The sequence below is a fragment of the Sparus aurata genome, chromosome 3 (genome assembly GCF_900880675.1).
Source record: "Sparus aurata chromosome 3, fSpaAur1.1, whole genome shotgun sequence".
Lineage (NCBI taxonomy): Eukaryota > Metazoa > Chordata > Actinopteri > Spariformes > Sparidae > Sparus > Sparus aurata.
Window position 1 is genome coordinate 3,930,417 of NC_044189.1, and position 18,539 is coordinate 3,948,955.

Here is an 18,539-nt window from a genome sequence, read left to right on the forward strand (position 1 = left end):
GTGATGAGGGCCACACAAGAGGAATTGACATGAACATGTTGGTGCCCTCATGTGGTACAGCAGTAGACTACAAGTTCATCAATCGGAGCTGTTGAGAATCTAGATCAGTGGCTTCAGTCACTTTGGCTTTTTAATTTCTCAAATATGAGCCAGAATCCAGAATCCAGAAGTTAAAATCATGCGTTGAATTATTCAAAGATTATCTGAACAGTGTCTGAGTTATGCTAATTCAAATAAATAAATGGAAAATCCTCAAAATATTAACACAAATTGAAAACATGATCAGTCTGATGAAATCAAATCCAGATTGTTCTGTATGACTTTATTTTTCTCTTTTTAACTTAAAATGTCATCTAAGTATTAAGCATCCTTAATGAATCTGATATATCATGATTTAAAAAAAATAAAAAGTCTTTTAAATCCTCACACATGTTTCGGTGTTGTTCCGTCCACCAGTTGCCTCGACTATCTGAACACTGTCTCGTGCTAATTCAAATGACAATAATAAAATGCCTCAGAATATTAACATTATTTGAAAACATGATTGAATTGATTTCATCAAATCAGTCATGTTTTGTATGATTTATTGTTCTCTTTTTTACTTTACATTTTCTATTTAATCTAAGTATTAAATGTGGACAATTACTCTGATAAATTGTGATTTTAAAACTCACACATATTTCGGTGTTGTTCCGTCCACCCATTGCCATTCTGTTTTCCATGACTTCACTGACTGCAGACCGATCCAGGAAGCCTGATGCTCAGTCAGATCTTTGACAAAGTCCTGGTGATTTTGCAGAAGATACAGTAATTATTTCCATATGTCATGTTATGTTCATCTCTGAAGGAAAGAAATCCTCCACGATGAAGAATGAATTAAAACACAATAACACACACACAAAAAAAATGTTTTCTTAGTCAGGAACAATAAATATTAATTGACGTTTTTGTGATTTAGCCACAAAGACTTTAGTCCTCAGAGCTCAGTGCATTGCAGCTAATCAAGTAATATATAGAAACAAGTTTGTTGATATTTCACCCATATGACAACACATGCATCACATTAGAACAAAATGATGCTAAGGGAGAAAACACAACCAAATACAGAACCACGCTGCAAGAAGCACAGAGGACGATGAAAACTGTTTCATGGGCTGCTAAAAAGTGACGAACACGTATGAACACAGCGGGGAGAAGCTGGTTGTTGCCACATTTTGTGCCTCAGGAAGTTATTATATTTGAGAATCTGTAAAATCTGATTTTTTTTTTTTATGGGACAACAAGAATCTGAATGTAAATATGTAAAATATTTTGACAGCCAGTAATATCAGACATTGTAGTGGAATTAGAAGTGCATCCTCGAGGCCTGGAGTCAGCAACCTCAACTGTCATAAGAGCAATTCTTGTCCCCTTCACTCACCCAAAAATATGTCTGGAGCCACAAAACACAGCATAAAAGGTGTAAATTGGCCCATTAAGATTAATAATAGCATACTCTGTATTGGACTATTCATTTTCATTACATGCTTGGCTTTTGCAACAGAATACCATGTTTTGGTGAGACAGATTATATGTATGTAATTGTTATTGGGGGATGCTATAACTAACAAAAGACACATCTGAACAGAAAGTCCAAACAAGGTAACAGACACTCACATGTTCCTCTTTGGTTGTTATTGTCACCAGATCTGCTCTGTTGCTCTGACAGTCAGTCCTGCTGTCAGTCCAGTTCTTCTTCTCTGTAAATTTGTAATAACAACTACATCGAAATCTCGTCCATCCTACAAGAAACAACTTAGTGTCATTACAGTGTTTTAGCAACAGATTTGAAATTGTTATGATGGATTAACGTCTTGTAATGTGTTGCTGTTCCCCTGACCGTGGCAGAAACTGTCCTTAAGGTTGTCGTGACTCGTCGACTTCTCCTTCTGACTGAGCTCGGAGTTTTTAGAACTTTCTGAAATATCTGGTGAGAAAAAAAGAGACAGGGCAGCGATGTCCAATCAAACCATTTGATTGAAGGGGCGCCGTTTAGCTCAGTGGGTAACGTGCGCATCCCATGTGCCAAGGCTCTGCAGCGGACCCGGGTTCGATTCCCCCTCTCTCTCTCCCTGTTTCCTGTCATATCTTCAGCTGCACTGTTAATAAAAAAGGCCAAAAAACATTTGATTGAAGTTTTGAGTGACTCAAGATGAGACATTAAAATAAAGTCAAAGTCCTCACAGAGTTTGGACAGGACGGTGACTCCAGCTAATAGCAGAGACCTCCAGAGGTTCTATAACTCACACTGCTGAAGAATCATAATGGCCTCAGACAAATATTTAAAGCCCCCCTTCAGTCAAAACTGTGTTTTTCTGCTAGTTCTTGAAACTGCTGTTGCAACTGGTGGTACCGTTGTCACATCCTAACAGACATCTGCAGTTCAAGTCACAACACTGGATATTTTTAATATTAAAACCTGGTGTTTCTTAAGGACAGTTATGGACATTTCCAATTGTGTCTGTGGTGACTAAAACCAGTTTTAACCCAAACATGATGTTGTCCTAACCATAACCAGTGTTTTTTGTGCCTACGTTATAAAGAGAGAAAATTTGACCGAAACAAAGCTGAAGTTGTAACATAATGAATGTCCAGTTTTATGTCTGATGTGTGGTTTTGCAGAACCATTAACTGTTAAGTTAGGGCTGATAATAATGTAAAAAGTTTGAAAACCATTAAACATACCAGCAACGTGGACAAAACTCTGATCACAGGAACAAAGTGATACGATGGTAATAAAGATGAACATGCTACTATTGTGTTATCTAAATGAAAGAAGCCTAAAACATGACATTACTAAAAAGATAGGAAAGTTTGAATTAAAAACTGAGTCACTCACAGCGTATGTAGATTCCAGCCAACATGAGCAGATACATCACTCCCAGAGTCACTGCAGGAGCTCTGAAACACCTTCTTTTGACAGCTGCACCGTTCTGTTCAGTGTTTGGTCCTGCAGAGGAAAAATACATAGACAACATTTTTATTATGTTGGTATGAAGTTTGAAGTGACCACTTTAAACTGTGGAGTGTTTGTTGCTCATTGTCATTCCCTCTATAAGAATAATGAGTGAGCGGTGACTGATGGTGAACTGATGAATGAATTCATCATTTTAACTCAGTATGTTATTTAAAGATAGCCACACATACATTTGAGCTAACTTCCCTTTGTCAAATAGTCATCTTTTAAGACTTACTGGCTTGTTGTGACCCAAGATCAGCGTGATGCTCTTCATCCTCTAAGATCTCCACCTCCATCTCCTCTCCCTCTCCTCTGTTCTCTCTTCTGGTTAATCTCACATTGAAGCTGGAATCTGGTGCAGCAAGAATTTCTGCAGACATCTTTACAAACTGGAAACTTAACTGAAGCTATTCTTGAACAGGTTTGACTGTGTAGTTAAGCGTTCTGTCTTTGAGTTGGACAGCCTCTAACACAGGAAGTGACATCAGGACAGACCACAGCTAAACACATGAAAAAACACATGTCACTTAAAATTGTTGCAAAATTAGACTTTTAATGGTTTGCTCATTGGAATAAAGACACTCATCAAATAAACAATATTAATACATTTGAAGCTACAAACTAAAGCTGTTTATTGTCTTTAAATCTTGACAGTGACTTTGAGGAAATACAAGGTTTTCACTGTAAAGCAGACGTGTGTGTTCACATACACACATTTGTGCTGAGCTGTATTCACTGTTGCCCACACAGTTTACCCACACATACATATATGACACAGGAAATGTGATGCTGCTGGACTGTTTTTTAAAATTCGCTCTGCTACTTGCACAACTTGTGACCCACAGAGAGACAAGAGATGCAAACAGTGTTTAGGAGTGCAGAACAAAGATCCAAAATGAAGGAACAATGTTAAATTACATCTGGGTTTGATCCAGATATCAGACTGTTGAAATGAAGTTTAAATGGGGCGTTGGTTAAGACTATAAATGTCCTTATCATGTGATTATCATGGGAATTGGACAGCAGCACATTACACAGGCTAAAGAGGCAAAACATAAACCATCAAGCATGTTTCTCTCTCCTGTAGAAGCTTCACACTGAACATTAGCAGCTGCTGTATCAAAGAGGACTCAGACACAACTTGGTATTATTTTCACATAATGAACGCAGACAGATGGAACTGAATGCAAACTTATGAATCAACTAAAGCAAAGTAAAGACAAGCTTTTACTGTGATGATCCTGCAGGGCTGCAGAGTCAGTAATACACATGTAGCTGTGTTGGATCACTTCCAATCATATTATACAGCATGTGAGGCAGAGGAACAATATGTGTGTGATCAGGTTATTGAGCATGTCACACACAATACATGTAAATGTGTCTGAGTTTACAGAGCTGATCTCAACACTCCACACTTCTGACATCATAAAATGAAAGAAATCTATTTCTCACAGATCCAGTACTTGTTTTGATGATATATACTTGGTATCCATTGTCCTTGTTGATTGCAGCATGTTGCGTACCAGTCCCATGTAGCAGGTGGTAGTCCTGATGCACTGAAGCTTTAGCAGAAAGAAAATGTTCAGCTTATTGTGGCAGAAACTTGTAATTATTTTCTATTTGAAATAAGTTGTTGAATTTTACTCACAATATTCATGTTCTCTTTAATTATTGATAGTTTTTCAATAAATCATTTAATATGTGTTGTAATCTTGTTTCATGTAATTTATGTGATCAGCATTTGGTGGAATAAAATCAGAAAAAGAAAGTGATTATGGGTCCACTGATTTGAAAAACGAAGATGGTTTCCCAATAATTTTGTCTCTTTAAGTTGATGATATTAATAATATTCACATCTATTGACACAGTTGAGACGTTTTCTCTTTCAAACTAATGATCCTGGAGCATATACTGTAATATTTACTATAACTGTAGTGCTGGTTGATGAAGCAGCTCCACACCTCCTCACAAATAGACATTTGTAAACTCTAAAATGTCTCACATTTCTGCCAGCGGTGATCCGTCCACCCACTTCCATTCAAAACGATTTTCTCCTGTTGACCTTTCTGTCTGTAGACCAATCCAGGACTCTTCATTCATGTTGTTCAGGTCACTGACAAATTGCTGGTATTTAACAAGAGATAAAAATAATTTCTGTTCATCATTTAGTTTTTCTGTTGTAGTAAAGAAATATTGTTAGATATAGATAATTATTAAAATGTTTCATTTAAACCAAATTACAAAACCAAGCTTTAAAATACACACAGTCTGAAATATGAAAATAATATTGAGAGGAGAACAGGTCCAGATGACAGAGTCACAGCAGGTTGAGTTAGAGGCTCTTTACTAACACACACTCACATTTTCATCTTTGTTGTTTATGACCACCAGATCTGCTCCTTTGTTCTTACAGTCTGCTCTGCTGTCAGACCACGTTCTCATCTCATTGGATCTAAAGTAACAGCTGTATCCAAATCTCTTCCATCCATCAGGACACCCCATCCCTTAATGATAAACACTTGTTTTAAAGATTCATTCTGTGTCAGATTGACTTCTCATTTCCTCTATTTAGTTTAATATGTTTCTTGATCACTACTTTCCCGATTCAGACTGTTTACTCTGTAATTTCACTCTGGATTTAATATCTCATTTGTGATGGTCTGAAATACAACATGGCAAAAAAGTTAACAACATGAAACAGTTATAATTAAAAGTTGAAGAACAGTCAGATTTGATCATGTAAATCGGCATTCCAGTTGAACATTTTCTGTTCTTCTCACCTTTTATTTTGTCCTTCAGCTGCTTTACCTCATTCTGTAATTGGCTGTTGTTGACTGTCATGTCTTGAGAAACACAACAATAGATAAACTAAATAGTTTTAAGCTCAACCAGTATTTTTGGTATTTTCTTTTTTTGTTTTGAGACTTTTTTTTTTTTTTTACCTGAAACTGTTTCCTGGAGTAGGGTGTAGTTGTTGCTCACTTTGTCATATCTGGTCTTCAGCTGGTTTTTTTCCAAAGTGACCAAAATATCTGGTGACAACCAGAAGAAAGGTGAAAAAGACAAACAAATCATCTAGCTTTGTACTAAAGAACAACTACCTTACTTCCTGTGCATAATCAAATATCACTCTCTCTATTCCAACGAAGAATTTGGTTATTTGGTGTACTTATCCTTTAACTTGTCTTATTCAAAGAACTGCCTCTGATCCTTCCAGAGAGCCACAGTCTTCTTCAGCCAAAGAAGAGGCTTCAGTTGTTACTCAGTCAAATGGGTTTGCCTTTTTAGTACAATGAACCTTCTTTTTGTTTCCACGGAAAATGTTTCCTTCCTAGTACATTTGCAACAGCTGGGTACACTTTCAAAATAAAGGCACCATAACTACTTGGGTAGGTTTAGGTAGAGGTCATGGTTCAACTTGCAAAGTTCTACTTCCTTTAAAGAGTCCTTGGCTTTTAGCCTTACACTAGATTCAAACATTGATCATCTGGGTGAATTTAAAACCCATCCTATCCTCAGCCTCCTCCCAACAGCGACTTTCTGGCACTATATATAAATTAATCTGTCACTATCGCGGGCGGTGGTAGCTCAGTGGGTAGAGCTGGTTGACTGGTGATCAGAAGATCACTGGTTCGAATCCCGGCTCCCCAGGGTGGGACTGAGCTACATGTCAAAGTATCCTTGAGCAAGACACTGAACCCCAAAGTTGCTCCTGATGTGCAGTTGGCACCTTGTGAAGGCAGCCACTGCCATCAGTAAGGGTCCTGCGATGAGCTGGCGAGTCATCCAGGGTGAACCCTGGCCTACGCCCATAGAGTGAAACTGGATTTGGCCCCAGTAAGCCTAGCAACCCCTCAGGGGGATAAAAAGTGGCAACATCCCACGACCCTCACAGATAAGCAGAAAAGAAAACGGAACTGTCACTATCGCCTCCTGCTGGTTCTGCACCTTCATACATGCTGGTATTGTTCTCACACCTATTCGAGGCAATCCACGGTACTCACTGCTGTCTTCTAGTGGACCTTTGGGTTTATCACGTGCTTTGGTGTGGGACTGCCCTGGCTGGGACAACCAACATGCTACCAGGACCAAGATACACTTGATTTTTGACTCAGACTTCTGAAGAATCATAAAGGCTTTAGATACATTTTAAAGCCCCTTTCAGTCAAAACTGTGTGTTTCTTCTAGTTCTTGAAACAGCTGGTGGTGGCATTGTTACAGCCAAAGAGATCATTGCAGTTGACACTGCTAACACTGGATATTTTAAAGGACACCCTAAGACATTTTTGTTTTTGTAAAGACAAAACCATGTATTTCTTAAGGAGAGCTGCAGACATTTCCAGTGGTTTTTGTGTTAAGCAAAAACAGTTTTAAGATGAACCATGATGCGCTCCTTATCATAACCAAGTGGTTTTTGCGCCTAAATCATGAATTATTAAGAGACAAACAGAAAATTCAATCATTCAACCTGACGTTGAAACACAAAGCAACGTCAGGTTTTAACTGATCTGTGGTTTTGTAGAAACATTAACTGTTGCTTCAGGGCTGATAATGATGTTGATACAAGTGTCTAAACATGAGACATACCAGCAATGTGTATAAAAGATGTGATGTAAAAATAGAAGTAGTAATAAGGTTACAGACTACAATTGAAAGTACAATATTTACCTCTGTGATGTAGTAGAAGTAATCCAAGTAGAAGCTACATTCAGGGCCGGTACAAAATGAGTTTGGACCAGTAGATTCTGAACAGACTGACCAGACTGGGCCAGTGGCAAGAAACATTGTTGTTGGTCCCTGATTAAGATTTCTATACATCCTCAGAGAAATGCTCTCCTAACAGTGTATGGATTGTGTAGGATTACGTCTTTGTCTTCATAAATAATGTTAACTTCCTCTTTTACACAGTGAGAGAAGAAACAACCTGTGCTGACTAGCTTTAGTGTTCGTCCTAAAATGTCTCTTGGACAAAACTCTGATCGCAGGAAGAAAGTGATACGAAGATAGTAAAGATGAACCTGCACCTACTGTGTTAGCTTTCTGACAGAATCCTAAAACATGACACTACTAAATCATCAAGATATGTAAGATTGGATTAAAAACTGAGTCACTCACAGCGTATGTAGATTCCAGCCAACATGAGCAGATACATCACTCCCAGAGTCACTGCAGGAGCTCTGAAACACCTTCTTTTGACAGCTGCACCGTTCTGTTCAGTGTTTGGTCCTACAGAGGAAAAATACATAGACAACATTTTTATTATGTTGGTATGAAGGTTGAAGTGACACTTTAAACTGTGGAGTGTTTGTTGCTCATTGTCATTCCCTCTATAAGAATAATGAGTGACGTTACACCAGATTAGAGCACCAAGACAGCTGATGATGACCCGTAGTCAGCGGTGACTGATGGTGAACTGATGAATTGATCTTGTTCCCTCAGTATTTAATTTAAATATAGCCACATAAACATTTGAACTAACTTCCCTTTTTTCTATAGTCATCATTTAAGACTTACTGGCTTGTTGTGACCCGAGATCAGCGTGATGCTCTTCATCCTCTAAGATCTCCACCTCCATCTCCTCTCCCTCTCCTCTGTTCTCTGTTCTGATGAATCTCACATTGAAGCTGGAATCTGGTGCAGCAAGAATTTCTGCAGACATCTTTACAAACTGAAAACTTAACTGAAGCTATTCTTGAACAGGTTTGACTGTGTAGTTTAGCGTTCTGTCTTTGAGTTGGACAGCCTCTAACACAGGAAGTGACATCAGGACAGACCACAGCTAAACACATGAAAAAACACGTCACTCAAATTATTTCAAAATAGACTTTTAATGGTTTGCTCATTGGAATAAAGACACTCATCAAATAAACAATATTAATACATTTGAAGCTACAAACTAAAGCTGTTATTTGTCTTTAAATCTTGACAGTGACTTTGAGGAAATACAAGGTTTTCACTGTAAAGCAGAAGTGTGTGTTCACATACACACATTTGTGCTGAGCTGCGTTCACTGTTGCCCACACAGTTTACCCACACATACATATATGACACAGGAAATGTGATGCTGCTGGACTGTTGTTTTTTTTTTTAAACCAGCTCTGTTACATGCACAACTTGTGACCCACAGAGAGCCAAGAGATGCAAACAGTGTTTAGGAGTGCAGAACAAAAATCCAAAATGAAGGAACAATGTTAAATTACATCTGGGTTTGATCCAGATATGAGACATTTGACATGAAGTTTAAATGGGGCCTTGGTTAAGATTATTAAATGTCCTTATCATGGAATTATCATGGGAATTGGACAGCAGCACATTACTCAGGCTAAAGAGGCAAAACATAAACCTTCAAGCATGTTTCTCTCTCCTGTAGAAGCTTCACACTGAACATTAGCAGCTGCTGTATCAAAGAGGACTCAGACACAACTTGGTATTATTTTCACATATTGAACGCAGACAGATGGAACTGAATACAAACTTATGAATCAACTAAAGCAAAGTAAAGACAAGCTTTTACTGTGATGATCCTGCAGGGCTGCAGAGTCAGTAATACACATGTAGCTGTGTTGGATCACTTCCAATCAGATTATACAGCATGTAAGGCAGAGGAACAATATGTGTGTGATCAGGTTATTGAGCATGTCACACACAATACATGTAAATGTGTCTGAGTTCACAGAGCTGATCTCAACACTCCACACTTCTGTCATCATAGAATGCAAGAAACTCGTTTCTCACAGATATAGTACTTAGTAAAGTCATCATAGCTTTGTGTCCATTGTCCTTGTTGATTAGAGAACGCTGTGTACCAGCCCCATGTTGCTGCTGGTTGTCGTGCTGCCCAGAAGCTGTAGCACAAAGAAAATGTTTATCTTTTAAACAGAGTACAAGCTTCTGATTAATTTTCAAATTGAAATAAGTTGTTTAATTTTACCTCAATTTTTAATGTTTTCTATTATTAATGATAATTTTAAATAACTCATCTAATATATGTAGTAATCTTGTCTCTCTGTTTTCAGTGATTCATGTGATTAACATTTTGAGGACTGAATCAGAAAAAGAAAGAGATCATGGATCCACTGATTTGAAACACAAAGATGGTTTCCCAATCATTGTGTCTCGTTTAAGATGATAATATGAATAATATTCACATTTAATTTCTGTGACAGCCAGTTGGTTTGATGGAAATGTGATGAAAATAAAAACTTTAAAATGTCTCACGTTTCTGTCAGCGGTGATCCGTCCACCCACTTCCATTCATAACTGCTTCTTCTTGTTGACTCTGTCTTCAGACCAATCCAGAACTCTCCATACATGTTGTTCAGCTCACTGACAAATTTCTGGTATTTAACAAGAGACAACAATCATTTCTCTGTTCATCATTCAGTTTTTCTATTGTAGTAAAGAAATGTTGTTAGATATGAATAATTAAAATGTTTGATTGCAAACAAAACTACAAAACCAAGCTTTAAAATACATACAGTCTGAAATATGAAAATAATATTGAGAGGAGAACAGGTCCAGATGACAGAGTCACAGCAGGTTGAGTTAGAGGCTCTTTACTAACACACACTCACATTTTCATCTTTGTTGTGTATGACCACCAGATCTGCTCCTTTGTTCTGACAGTCATCTCTGCTGTCAGTCCACGTTCTCTTCTCATTGGATCTAAAGTAACAGCTGCATCCAAATCTCTTCCATCCATCAGGACACCTCTTCCCTTAATGATAAACACGTGTTTTAAAGATAGATTTCATGTCATTCTGTGTCAAATTAACTTCTTGTTTCCTCTATTTAGTTTAAGGTGTTTCTTGATCACCACTTTCCCTATTCAGGCTGTTAACTCTGTATTTTTGCTAAGGATATAATATCTCATTTGTGACGGTCTGAAATATAATCTCAAAAAATGTCAACATCTTGAATCAGTTTTATACCATGGTCTGGGTGAATACTCGATTCTGATTGGCTGGAGGGTGTAGGTTAAAAAGTGATATATGGACACCTACTAAGTAGTTCCAGTCAAATTGACTGTTCACCGCTGTAAATCAATGCGCTAGCTGGCGTATCAAATCTGAATATTTTATTTCCAACACTGAGTGCAGTCTGTCAGTCCTTCAGTGTCTTATCCTCTGAACACCACAGGGTGGCGACTGTAACACACAAGCTGCAGAAAGTTCACTTCCCCTCTAAATTTACTGATATGCAAATAATCTCACATCCCGTTCGCTGTTCAGCTCTCTGCTTCAGGCTGCGGCCACAGTAACGTTACACACAGCCGGTCATTTGTTCGTGGAAATCTTGCTATTGATTTGGGGACAATGACATGACTGGTTAGTTAGCTAATCATGTTAGCTAGCATACTGTCAAATTATATTTACTGTTTGTCAACCGTATGCAATGTTATTGATTTTGAATCTTGCTAGCATAGCGTTAGCTTTCTGGCTCATCGCTGAGCGGACTAGAATATCTACCGTTGCCAAGTCGTATCTATGATCCGTCCTATTTACTGGAGGAGTGAACAACGTCTCCGTTGCATAAGAATCTTACGGGAGATTAATGATTGTTCCAGGTATTAGTCAAACCCTCAGGCGTTACCAGGGAAACTAAGTTATGGCTTGTGAAAAACTTTATATTTTGATTGTAAAACGCATGAAAATGTAAATTAATGGTGTTAATTTCTTTTCTTTGGCATGTGACCATGGTATAAGCGGGATAATGCCCTTCGAGGTGTCCATTAACAGAAATGAATCGGACTTTGCGGAAGCAACCGTCCGACGCGAAGCGCCTCCGCGTCGTCCGATTCATTTCTGTTAATGAACACCTCGTCGGGCATTATCCCTTACATAATAAAAAGATGAAGCACAGTCAAGTTGTATCATGTAAATTCACATTACAGTTGCACATTTTAAATTTTTCTTATCTTTAATTTCATCCTTTAGCTTCTTGACCTCATCCTGTAACTTACTGTGATTTTTACTCAGGGTTTCATAACTATTCTGCAGCTGATTGTTGTTGACTGTAATGTGTGAAATAGATTATCAGTGAGATAATACGAACATTTTGCAGAGAATTTGATCCTGTATATTTGGTATTTCCTTTTTTGTTTGAGACTTTTTTTTTTACCTGAAACTGTTTCCTGTAGTTTGGTGTAGTTGTTGCTCAGTTTGTCGTATCTGTTCTGCAGCTGGTCTTTTTCCAAAGTGACTGAAATATCTGGTGAGAACCAGGACAAAGTAAAAAACACAAACATATCATTCTTTCTTTATACTAAAGACCAACTACCTATTTTCCTGTGCATAATGAAATATCATTTTCTATATTCCAAATTAGAGTTTTTTGTGTGTGTTCTTGTGCTTTTACATATTCTATGCACAGACTTCCTAGAACTTTACATGATTATATTCCATCACTGTCGCCCTCTGCTGGTACTGCTCGTTCACACATGTTGTTGTCCTGCCTGGGACACAGACCAGCATTAGACCAACATGTTATCAGCATCAAGGTACACGCTTGAATGTTATAACTCAGACTGCTGAGGAATCATAATAGCTGCAGCCGTATATTTAAAGCCCCCCTTCATTCAAAATGGTGTTTTCCTTTTGTTCCTTCAGTTGAATATTTGTTCAGGTTGAATTTTCTATGTCTGTATTATCACAAGGCTGTGCTAATGCTCTGCTTAACCACAAAAAAGTTTGGTTAAGTTGAAGAAAATGTTTCATTTTTAACACCTGTTGTTGTCAACACACTCACTGATAGAGATGGTCGAATAAAAATAGCTTGTTTTTGATCACCACAAAAACCACGATGTACACAGCATGTGAGCGCAGCTGAGCGGCGAGAATTTTCGCTCCCCGCGTACGTGGGTGATCACTCCTTTGCTCCACCGCTCAAAATTATACCAGACAGCTCTGCTCAAAGACCGCTCTCCGCTCACCTAACATTTAATTCGCTGTACGCTAGCTCAAATTTAAAAGAGGGAGCAATTCCTGACGTTGCACCGATATGACCTGTCTACTTGCTTTTCGAAGTATTTTACAAACTCCATCTCTCAACGAATGACCTCAGATGTAGGCTAACCCTTGAAGGCACACGTGAGTCTGTGTGGACTTGTGCATGTCCTAGACTCGTGGAGAGCGGTATCAGAACGGAGGTTATTCTGGAGAATATTCTTTACAGTATTTCTCAGTGTTTTGGATTGTTGCAATACTAATGACATACATTTGCATAAAGCAAGCATAGTTGTTCACTCCCATGTTGAAAAGAGTGAAAATATCCCTTTAAGGTGCATTTAGAACAGATTGAAAATACTTGATTGATTTGAGATTAATTGCACATTTGTTACCATTGACAATAATGCGATTAATCGCGATTAAATATTTTAAACGTTGAGAGCCCTAATTTATATATAATGGTTTTTTTTTTATTTATTCATTTATATATACGTGTGTGTGTATATATGTATATGTATTTTTTATATATTACAATATGTGGATAGGAGGATGATTGCAGTCAGCATCAGAAAGCACAGCACTCCAAGACAGAATACAGCAGAGCTGAACTGCTTTCTTTGGACGGCTGGAGGTTGTTTCTCATTCTGCGGTCCTAAAGTGACAAACACACAGAGAGCATAATTCCCCTCTGCTACAAAGACGTTTTACTCTGTGGTTTCAATGTTTTGATCTGTGGTGACATCTGTGCACAACTTTGAACAAGTTGTTTTAAAGTCCTAACATTAGAAATATATTAAAAAATATCACTCAAACACTGTTGTATAAGCCAACATATGAGCTCATCTTAAATGTTGAGTCATAAATAATCATTGAATTGCAAAGCTGAGCTTCAACAGAAAGTGTGTTACAGCTGTGCATCACCTCTTCAGCCTCTCTCACCCTCGACTCTGTACTGATAATGATCTTCAACTGATCTTATCATGCAGCACTTCACTTCTTCCTGTCGTGTCATTTCCCTTACTACCCTGTTGTAAAGCTGTCTGAGCTGGAGATGATACTTCCTCAGATCTGAGAAAGCTGTCTGATTGTTAAATGTACGTAAAACCAATAGACATGATGCCAAAAAGCCTTGACTATTAGATACATGTTGTGTCTGAAAAGAAACAAACTTTCTGGAAAGTTGAGCTTAATTGGAACTAGGGCTGCACAAAAAATTGTTAAAAAATCGCGATCTCGATTCACACATACACGTGATCTTATTTCTACACACAGCGATTCTGGAGCATTTTATATCTCGAGCTGAATCACAAACAAATGCTCCTATTTTCCTCCCGGATTTTTCGAAGGGCCCCCAAATGCAGCACTGCCGCTGCCTCCTCCCTCAACCTGTGGTAAAGCATCTTTACAACACGGGATTCAGCGGAGGAAGCCCGCCTGCAGTTGAATGTTTGGAAGGAGTGAGTGAGAGGCCGTTTTTAGACGGGGCAGCAAGCCGCCAATCTGCCCGTCTTTTGTGCTCGGTCCACGGTTTTAGACAGAGGGCGGCAAATTGAGAGTCTGTTTAGGTCCGCCGATTTGCCGCCTCGGAGGGTACACTTATTTCCACCTCGCCTGCTAGTTGAGCAACTGGACAGCTGCTGAGATCCGGGAGATGCTAGTGTCTCCTGGATCTCTAGCTGTTTCGTTGTGTTAGCTTGTTGTTGTAGCGCAAGCTAGAAACGGTCGCTACTTTCAAAGTAAAAGCCCCCCGCTAAGAACCCAGTTCTAAACTACAATGGGGTGCAATGTAAAGCTCTTATTTTGAAGACAAATTTGTTGTCAACTGTTCCCAGCCCAACTTCGGGCTTCATGTCACGTCACATGTTTACTCGATGAATATTACGCCTCCGTTTTAGAAAGCCGATCAAAGCAGCTATCACATATCACCTAGCCAAAGATACGGCCCCAATAAACACTGTACAGCATGAGGGATTAAAGGATTCCCTCTCATCTTGGAGACAAATTATTGTATTTTTTTATTTTGTAAAAGTCATTTCTCATCCATTGAACAAAACAAAAAAAACATTGCTTTATGCCTCTGCCATACTACAATGTTTTTTTACTTATCAGTGCAATAAACATTTTGTGAAAAACTTGTGCCAGAGAATCGTGATCTCAATTATAAGCCAAAAAATCATGATTCACGTTTTTTCTAGAATCGTGCAGCCCTAATTGGAACCAAAGAACGTGAACAGAACACATGAACAAAAGGCTCTACTCAGAGAGCTGTGGTGCATGTTAATCACAAGGCACAACATAATCCTAATAAAGAACTACTGGAAGGAAATATTCATAAAACACAAGGTCTCATGCAGAAAATGTTGGTTTATAGAAAGAAACATGCATGTTGATGGGTTTGTGTAAAGATCTAAACTAAGAGTTTACACGATTTAAAGGGCACACCCACCATCAGACAAGATAAGCATTATTATTATTTGAAAGACCTTTACTACCTTAATTAAGCAGTAGTTAGATAGGAAATACAGGTTAGAGACGGGGGGATGTGACATGCAGCAAAGGACCTCTGCCCGGAATCAAACCAGGGTCGGCTGCATATATGGAATGCACTCTAACCACTCGACCACCTGCGTGCCAAGTATTATCATGATGATTTGTCATACTTTCTCACTTACCTCCATCATGTGACTGAAAAGAATGTATTCCAATATCGTCTGCACTCTCGTAGATATTCACCTCATTTTCCTGCCACTCCTCCTTTCTGGTGTATCTGACCTTCTTGGATAAATCCGGTTTGGCATAAATATCTGTCGACATCTTTAGAGGACTAAAAGCGTTAAAGAGAAGCTGCACTTCACTTGCTTTTACTGCACTGTGCTGATTTGTTACTATGCTGCTGTACGTGAATAATACGCAACACTAACTATTGTAGATAAACACAATAACGTTGTACACTGTACTGATGCTGCTGGAAGTGTTTCTTGGTCTAACATCGGTCTGGTGTCGGTCAAAAACATTCAGGAAGTAACAACATGCAGAGAATCACACATACCCTCCCTTTCATTCACTTGAATCTTTATGAAAACATTGTGGACTTTATAACAGCTATACAACAGAACTGTCTTATCTTTAGATTTATGATAACATTTAGATAAACTATGAATACACACAGAATAATTCTATTGTTTCTTTGTTTAAACAATAGAGTTTGGAGGTACAAAGTTTCAGGGTTTTCGATAGATCTGCTCACACTAATTCACACATTGGTTGATTGCTTCACACACACACACACACACACACACACACACACACACACACACACACACACACACACACACTCTCTCTCTTTCTCTCGCTCTCTCTTCTGTCCGAAACAGGAAATGTTGGTTTCTTAGTTGTTTTTATTTATAGGTGTTGGCTTATAGAGAAACTAAAACAGTTCTCCAACAAGTTTAACAAAGTGAAGATTTTACAATAAATAGTCGTTTTTAATAACACATGCCTATAACTGCGGTCGTGAGTGATCATGTGATTATCGCGGGAACTCCTCTGCCTCGTGAGCCAGCTGTCTACCGTACTGCGCCGCTGCGGACTCAAACCGCAACCGGTGGGGATTACCGGACGGCGGAGCAAAACCGGATCGGTGCTACAACGCAGCGGACACGTATCCAGTGGAAATTGGGGTTACTGTTGCATGAGGGTTGATAATGATGTTAATAGTAGTTTGAAAACCATGAGACATACCAGCAACATTAATGAAAAGATGTAATGTACAAAAATAACCAGTAACTACATCTTTCAGACTAGAGTCGAAAGTACAATGTTTACCTCTGTGATGTAGTAGAAGTACTCCAAGTAGAAACTACATTCAGGGCCGGTAAAAAATGAGTTTGGACCAGTAGATTCTCAACAGACTGACCAGACTGGGCCAGTGGCAAGAAACATTGTTGTTTGTGGTTAAGATTTCCATACATTCTCAGAGAAATGCTCTCCTAACAGTGTATGGATTGTGTAGGGTTACGTCTTTGTCTTCATGAATAATGTTAACTTCCTCTTTTACACAGTGAGAAACAACCTGTGCTGACTAGCTTTAGTGTTGGTCCTAAAATGTCTCTTGGACAAAACTCTGATCACAGGAACAAAGTGATACGATGACAATAAAGATGAACCTGCACCTACTGTGTTATCTTTCTGACAGAATCCTAAAACATGACATTACTAATTCATCAATATATGACAGTTTGGATTAAAAACTGAGTCACTCACAGCGTATGTAGATTCCAGCCAACATGAGCAGATACATCACTCCCAGAGTCACTGCAGGAGCTCTGAAACACCTTCTTTTGACAGCTGCACCGTTCTGTTCAGTGTTTGGTCCTACAGAGGAAAAATACATCGACAACATTTTTATCATGTTGGTATGAAGGTTGAAGTGACACTTTAAACTGTGGAGTGTTTGTTGCTCATTGTCATTCCCTCTATAAGAATAATGAGTGACGTTACACCAGATTAGAGCACCAGGACAGCTGATAATGACCCGTAGTCAGCGGTGACTGATGGTGAACTGATGAATTAATTGATCATTTTAACTCAGTATCTAATTTAAATATAGCCACATAAACATTTGAACTAACTTCTGTTTTTCAATAATCATCATTTAAGACTTACTGGCTTGTTGTGAGCCGAGATCAGCGTGATGCTCTTCATCCTCTAAGATCTCCACCTCCATCTCCTCTCTCTCTCCTCTGTTCTCTCTTCTGATGAATCTCACATTGAAGCTGGAATCTGGTGCAGCAAGAATTTCTGCAGACATCTTTACAAACTGGAAACTTAACTGAAGCTATTGAACAGGTTTGACTGTGTAGTTAAGCGTTCTGTCTTTGAGATGGATAGCCTCTAACACAGGAAGTGACATCAGGACAGACCACAGCTAAACACATGAAAAAACACACTTCACTTAAGATTGTTTCAAAATTGGACTTTTAATGGTTTGCTCATTGGAATAAAGACACTCATCAAATAAACAATGTTAATACATTTGAAGCTACAAACTAAATCTGTTTGTTTGTCTTTAATTCTTGACAGTGACTTTGAGGAAATACAAGGTTTTCACTGTAAAGCAGAAGTGTGTGTTCACATACACACATTTGTGCTGAGCTGTATTCACTGTTGCCCACACAGTTTACTCACACATACATATATGACACAGGAAATGTGATGCTGCTGGACTGTTTTTTAAAATTCGCTCTGCTACATGCACAACTTGTGACCCACAGAGAGATAAGAGATGCAAACAGTGTGTAGGAGTGCAGAACAAAGATCCAAAATGAAGGAACAATGTTGAATTGCATCAAGGGCTGTTTAAATGTTTAAATGGGGCCTTGGTTAAGATTAATAGATCCTTATCATGGAATTATCATGGGAATTGGACAGCAGCACATTACAGTCTAAAGAGGCAAAACATAAACCTTCAAGCATGTTTCTCTCTCCTGTAGAAGCTTCACACTGAACATTAGCAGCTGCTGTATCAAAGAGGACTCAGACACAACTTGGTATTATTTTCACATATTGAACGCAGACAGATGGAACTGAATACA

At 38.6% G+C, this 18,539-nt stretch overlaps 2 protein-coding genes and 1 long non-coding RNA gene across 3 annotated transcripts in view; all 3 read right to left on the bottom strand.

Moving 5' to 3' along the window:
- Positions 1-3,438, bottom strand: part of LOC115578875 (CD209 antigen-like protein E) — an 80,406-nt gene extending 76,968 nt beyond the window's left edge. Inside the window, exons 1-2 of the mRNA XM_030412175.1 lie at positions 3,234-3,438; positions 2,879-2,989 (exon numbers count right to left, since the gene is read on the bottom strand). Of these exons, the coding sequence (XP_030268035.1) occupies positions 2,879-2,989; positions 3,234-3,378 (256 nt within the window). The 5' untranslated portion in view covers positions 3,379-3,438. The remainder of the gene's footprint in view (positions 1-2,878; positions 2,990-3,233) is intronic.
- Positions 3,439-4,212: 774 nt separating this feature from the next.
- LOC115578880 (uncharacterized) lies at positions 4,213-6,054 on the bottom strand. The gene is made up of 5 exons (XR_003983553.1): positions 5,941-6,054; positions 5,779-5,841; positions 5,360-5,502; positions 5,001-5,122; positions 4,213-4,560 (listed from the first exon to the last, which is right to left on the bottom strand). It is a non-coding gene; the product is annotated as an uncharacterized LOC115578880 (long non-coding RNA).
- Positions 6,055-8,810: 2,756 nt separating this feature from the next.
- Positions 8,811-17,671, bottom strand: LOC115578876 (CD209 antigen-like protein E). The gene is made up of 6 exons (XM_030412177.1): positions 17,611-17,671; positions 17,209-17,319; positions 12,119-12,208; positions 10,573-10,715; positions 10,217-10,335; positions 8,811-9,843 (listed from the first exon to the last, which is right to left on the bottom strand). Exons 1-6 carry the CDS (start codon positions 17,669-17,671, stop codon positions 9,705-9,707), a joined length of 663 nt encoding a protein of 220 aa, XP_030268037.1. The 3' UTR covers positions 8,811-9,704.
- Positions 17,672-18,539: the final 868 nt, after the last annotated feature.

Excerpts from the sequence above, each read along its gene's own strand:
- LOC115578876 (XM_030412177.1), bottom strand. The coding sequence starts at position 17,671 with ATGGAGGTGGAGATCTTAGAGGATGAAGAGCATCACGCTGATCTCGGC. Across the intron at positions 17,320-17,610 it reads TCTCGGCTCACAACAAGCCA|GACCAAACACTGAACAGAAC; the intron begins GTAAGTCTTAAA and ends TTTCCTCTGTAG. Across the intron at positions 12,209-17,208 it reads GGCTGGAATCTACATACGCT|ATATTTCAGTCACTTTGGAA; the intron begins GTGAGTGACTCA and ends GGTTCTCACCAG.